The sequence below is a fragment of the Thunnus maccoyii genome, chromosome 13 (genome assembly GCF_910596095.1).
Source record: "Thunnus maccoyii chromosome 13, fThuMac1.1, whole genome shotgun sequence".
Taxonomy (NCBI): Eukaryota; Metazoa; Chordata; class Actinopteri; order Scombriformes; family Scombridae; genus Thunnus; species Thunnus maccoyii.
The window spans coordinates 19,227,336-19,233,044 of NC_056545.1; the positions used below are offsets into that span (position 1 = coordinate 19,227,336).

The 5,709-nt window shown below is 41.3% G+C and overlaps 1 protein-coding gene across 1 annotated transcript; it reads left to right on the plus strand.

Moving 5' to 3' along the window:
• The first annotated feature begins 541 nt into the window (after nt 1-541).
• Nucleotides 542-5,255, plus strand: layna (layilin a). Its single transcript, XM_042430992.1, has 8 exons — nt 542-790; nt 915-935; nt 1,158-1,455; nt 2,352-2,509; nt 2,595-2,639; nt 2,761-2,823; nt 2,973-3,069; nt 4,015-5,255. Exons 1-8 carry the CDS (start codon nt 715-717, stop codon nt 4,724-4,726), a joined length of 1,470 nt encoding a protein of 489 aa, XP_042286926.1. The 5' UTR covers nt 542-714; the 3' UTR covers nt 4,727-5,255.
• The last annotated feature ends 454 nt before the right edge of the window (nt 5,256-5,709 follow it).

The window sequence follows — 5,709 nt, forward strand, 5'->3', positions numbered from 1 at the left end:
GGTCGTTACATTTGATCGTTGCTTACTTCGTCTAAAATATATTTCATGTCGCAGAGAAACGTTTAATATTTGAAGCCAAGTTTTCAGTTAAGAATAAAGGATAGAGAAATGTACACCTTGTCCCTCCTCCTGGAGATGGCAGCTATCTTAAATGTGTCTCACTTTGTACTGAAACACAATAAGGGAAGAATGCTGCAATACATCTTAAAGATGGACCTGAAATTATATTTTAAAATATCCCTGATTGAGTTAGGGGAGATCGTTTTCATGTAACACTTTTATAATGATAATACCTAAAGCTTAGGTAATAAAGAAAGGAGTGAAATCTGCCTCTTGTCAGCGTTTACGATGAGAAGCACTTGCATGATTAGATGTCTTGCGATCGATGCAGCCTCTTCTCCCAATCATTAAGACTGCTCTTAACAGATTACAGCACCCCCCCCCCAACACACACACGTCTCCTCTCCCCCTTTTCCTGCTCCTCCCTCTGTCTCACATGCGCTCTCTTTCAGCCTTGAGCACACAGAATAGGAGACTTGACTCTTTATTTCAATTTTTTGTGTGCGTTTTCTTACACCTGAAGCTCTTTCAGCTCTGGAAGAAGCTAATGAGTTTAACCTGAACTCAGCTGACGGCCAGATGAACAGACAGCGGAATGAGAGAGACTAAACTAAAATACAAGAGGTGGTGGTGAACACACAGTAACTGGCAGAGATGGACCTGCTTACAATCTTCTGTCACCTGCTGCTTTTATGTTTTGATCCATCGGGAGCCGCGAGCCTCATTACAGGTAAGCCTGCATGCATTAAATACACAACACGACACAAACACAAACACTTGATTGTGGATCTCTCTTTGGTTTCCTCCTCGTGGACTGCCTTCCTGACTCTACACTGTATGTTGGACTCCTGAAGCGGATATATTTGAAGCCAGAGGTGAGCAACGCACTTCTCCTAAGAATACTGTTTTATGAAGTCTTCCACAACTATCTCTGTCTCTGTACTTGTGGCTTACACATCTACAAAATCCCCACATCACAGTAATTTCTTGTATTCAGTGCTCAAACATAGTCTATTTAACAGATACCTGTGAGGGAATACAAGTCATTGAACATCTGGCAGAGGCACAATCAGGTGAATGTATGTGTATGTGTGCAGGTCAACGTGTGTGCAAGGCAGGAAAAGGGAGGCCGTGTTACAAGCTGGCCTATTTCTCCGAGCACCGGCGGCGGCTGAACTTTGTGGAGGCAGAGCTCGCTTGCAAGCGGGACGGCGGGCAGCTGCTGAGCGTGGAGTCACCGTCCGAGCAGAAGATCGTAGAGCAGCTCATCACAGAGATCCGCCCAACTGATGGAGACTTCTGGATCGGGCTCCGACGTAACCATGGAGACGGGGACAGCAGCAGTGACTGCTCCTCACAGTACTACTGGCTGGACGGCAGCAAGTCTACATTTAGGTGGGTGGGAGCTATTTTAGAGGGCCATGGGGCTGAAAATCAGGACAGGATGTGTATTAAGTTAAACTTTTTTAGAGTTTTAGAGCAGTGAAGTGAAATGTCAGTGGGTGTTGCAATGATTCATTTTCACTGGTTGATTTAGTTGATGAGGAATGTGTGTTGCCTCATTTGTGTTGTTCCAAGTCTGGCTGAGTATCATTTGAAAATTTTAAATAAAAAATTGTGACACTAGTGTGAGTACAATACCTGAGTTTCAGTAGAGATACCAAAGTTTGACCAACAAACTATGTAACAGAGACATTGATTCTAAATTTCCTCTGAATATGTGCACAAAAACAGGACCTCAATGGCAGGAAAAACACAAAAAACAGTTAGGATCTGCTCTTCTTTTTTCTGTGTTTATCACTGACCTGTTTTCCACTGGTTCTCGAGGATTTTTAAACTAAATCTGACATATTTTGGCATTTCTGTACTGCAATTTCATATAACTTATTGGCCAACGCAGCATATGCTGATACAGATATACTGTATCTGCGATAAGCAAATTGCTGACTGATTTCTTGATCTACCACTAATGTAGTCTAAACACGAGCATGCATAAAGCTTTGCCTAAAACAGACAAAAAACTGATTAAAATGAGGAACTATCTAATCAAGAAATAATTAAAAATGATTATGAAATCTGGCCACACATAGACGCCAGCTCTTGGAACTTGACAGTTTTTGATACTCGATACTACAAACACTTTTCAGTACCAAAAAAGTATTGTGGTTTGATACCCTGCCTTAGTTTTTTTTACACGGTAATGTATGTTTTGTAAAGATTTGGTTAAATCAGCTTTGAGAAAAAGTGATTTTGTACATGTCCTTTGTGTGTGTGTGTGTGTGTGTATGCAGAAACTGGCACGAGGATGAGCCATCATGCGGCTATGAGGTGTGCGTGGTAATGTACCACCAACCATCCGCTCCCCCTGGTCTGGGAGGGCTCTACATGTTCCAGTGGAATGACGACAACTGCGAAACCAAGAACAACTTCATCTGCAAATACACTGCAGGTACTGCCGCACATGCTGATCGAATAATCTTTCACTTTTACTATAATACTGCAACACTGTTCCCTGTGGTTTATCTTCTCCACAGAGAACCCAGAGGATCCTTCCCCTTCCCCGATCGCCACACAAACGGGTAAAACGTATTCAGTGTCATTTTAAAAAAACATGATTTAGCAGACTCTTTGGACAGTTTGAGACAGTGTTCTCAATATACAGTGACACAGTCTGAATGTCATGGATGCTTTTCATTACAGACATCTTCCCCTCATCTGTGCGGCCGTGGGATCCAATCAACCCTAACAAGGACAGAAGTACAGGTTGACTAACCCATTCATTCAAATTGATAAACCTGCCATTTTCTGTACAGGAGAAGAGAATATAATCACCACTCTAATGGAGCTATATCCTAATCCCAAAACGACAATCACTAAATCTGTATGACTGTTGTGTGTTTCTCTCTTTTTAGCTCTGAATTTGGTTTACATCTTCATTCCCACCATTCCTCTGATACTGCTGTTACTGACAGTGACCGGAGTCTGCTGCTTTAAACTGCTCGTCAGACGGTGAGGATCCAAACCAAAGACAAATACTTAATACTGAAGACAGACAAAAGTTTTATGTCACCTGAAGATAAAGATATCCAACAATCACAATTTGAAACACTTCCTGCAGTGACTTGCACCTTTTATCTACTGTAGTTCAAACATTAATGTGTTCATCACTGAGCAGCTTAGTCCATATTTTCTGTAAGGCAAATAGTAAGAGTAAAAGTTGACAAACAAGGCTGTACACTATATTTACTTCTCTTAATATACTTTCTGGTATCAAAAACACAGTTTACCTTTACACAGGACTATCTATATGCTACAGCCTTCAAGAGGAAATACCATGTGGCTTAATTTAACATTTCTAGTAAACAGAAGGATCTTTTTCTATTGTGAACAAATTCAATGAAGAAACAAAATGTTTTTTTTGTCAGTAGTTTCTGATTTTCATACCCCGTCTGTGGCACTGAAGGATAAATCTTTAAAAACGGCTTACGAATATAGTTTCATTTTCTTTTCTAAGGCTAAGAAATTTCCTACAACAGGTGGTACCAAACGTTACTCAAACAGTAGTAAATAGTGTATTTGCTGGGGACTATTTTAAACTGTGGATTAATACGTACTAGTCAGAATTCACGGCAGCAGGATGATACATGTGGGATTTGTTTAAAGATAAAGTACAATGCGAATGTTCATGGTAATAAAGGAACGTCACACAGTGCAACCTTTTATCACTCAAAAATAATTATCAAGTTAAATCTAATCTTCAATTAATCTTCAATCTAATTTTCAATTGAATTTAAGATTATGAAATGAAGGCCAAATCACCAATTCGGTATTCACGTCCGGAAAATTGTATTCCTATAATAAAGTTGGTCTGTCATACTTATGAACAGTGCAGTCTGGTTGAGGTTTTATTTTGTGTTAATATTTGAGGTGTGTTGTTGTTTGTGTGTGAGACAGAAGGACAAAAGAGCAGAAATCAGAAGTATGCCAGACAGACCCGGGCCTCTGCCCCAGCCCGACTCCAACCGATGTCTACAACGTCATTCGCTCCCAGAAAGACGATGACCTGGTTTCCGCACGCCCGCACACCAAAAACACTTCCTTTTTATGCTCCTCCCCTGACACCCCGACAGGTGATTATGACAACCTGGGCGGTCGGGACACAGAGAGCGGCTTTGTGACGCTTGCCAGCACAGAGAGCTGCTTCCTCAACTTTGACCTCAATGACCTCAGCCTCGGGCGTCGCGGTACACGCGACTTCTACGACACCAGCTTGGGCCGGTCAGGAAAGAGGGACTTGACTGACAGCAGTCTGGGTCGCTCTGGCCACAGAGAGTTTTATGACAGGAGTCTTGGTCGTCGTACAACAAAGAGCGAGCATTACGGCAACAGTGTGTACGGAGACCATGGATTGTATGACGGCAGTATCAGAGGAGGAAGTGACCTCTATGATCCCAAACTGAGGCCTGGAGGTCACACAGTAAAGGCTGACCTCTACCAGACATACATCAGCAATGGCAAGGAGGACACTTACCAAACCAGCGTGGGAACCTACGGAAAACGCAAATCCTACCAAGCAAATCTGGATTGCTACAGAAACGGCCTGAATCTTGAAGGTGGAAGGAGATACTTCAATGAACAAGAATGGATCAACAGAGAAAACTACTGATCCTCCCAACAGTTCCTCTACTGTGTGTACAGCAGTGTGTGTGTGACTGTGGACGAGAGAATGGCTGTGCATGTATGTGGTTGTAATTGTTTGTACCGTATGTCTCTGAAGCCTTTTAAGGTACGAAAATCAGCCGTGGATACGCTCAAATTACTACTAGACCTCTGTTTCACCGTGTAGTTAGTTTATGGCAATATAAACCATATAAACACTGTATCATTTGAAATTAAAGGTCAGTTAAAAAAACATGTTCTCACTGATCTCTAGTTGCATAGAGCCATGCAGATAGTTTGGGTTTGATTTGGTCAAGTTTTAAGACATTCTGATACAATGGAGGTGAACTGAATTTGGTTTCTCAGCATTTGGAAATTGGCTTTAAAGGATTAAACAGCAACACATCTTTCTGGAAACAATGTCCATGTTACTGTGGATAATCCACAGAACTCATGTTAACTGCTTTTACTATAAGTACTTAGATGAAATAGCAGAAGAAGAAGAGTCCCCATGAAAACTGTATAGTAAAGTCTTAGATCGGGGGTTATCGCCGATTATCTGTCTGTTGAATTTTGAATGTAATTTTGCAGTGCTACGAGCACCACAACCAAATTCTGTTCACTTTTATTGTATTGTGGTGGCAGCAGAAATCTCAAAAAAGAAATATTTCAAAGTGTGGACAAATAAAACCCAAACAATCTGCATGGTTAGATACTGCACCACTACATGTATTTGTGTGAACCTCCGCTTTAAAAAAAGTCTTTAGATAAGATATTACTATAACCCTCCTCTACTGTACATGACATGATCATTTTTCTGAGTTTCTCTTTGGGCCCTAGTTGATGTTGTGCTTGATCTGTGCATATCTCAAACAAAAGTTTATTTATATAAATTACCACAAACCAATTTCCATACAGGAAACCCTGGAGGCCTTCAGATACAGCAGGTAATCAGCTTTTGGGAGAGGAGGCCCAGTGCAGAAGCCCACA

Bases quoted from the DNA above. Each gene is read 5' to 3' on its own strand.
- layna (XM_042430992.1), top strand. From the start codon at position 715: ATGGACCTGCTTACAATCTTCTGTCACCTGCTGCTTTTATGTTTTGAT. The intron at 936-1,157 runs GTGAGCAACGCA...GTATGTGTGCAG, and splicing joins GGATATATTTGAAGCCAGAG to GTCAACGTGTGTGCAAGGCA. The intron at 2,640-2,760 runs GTAAAACGTATT...TTTTCATTACAG, and splicing joins CCCGATCGCCACACAAACGG to ACATCTTCCCCTCATCTGTG.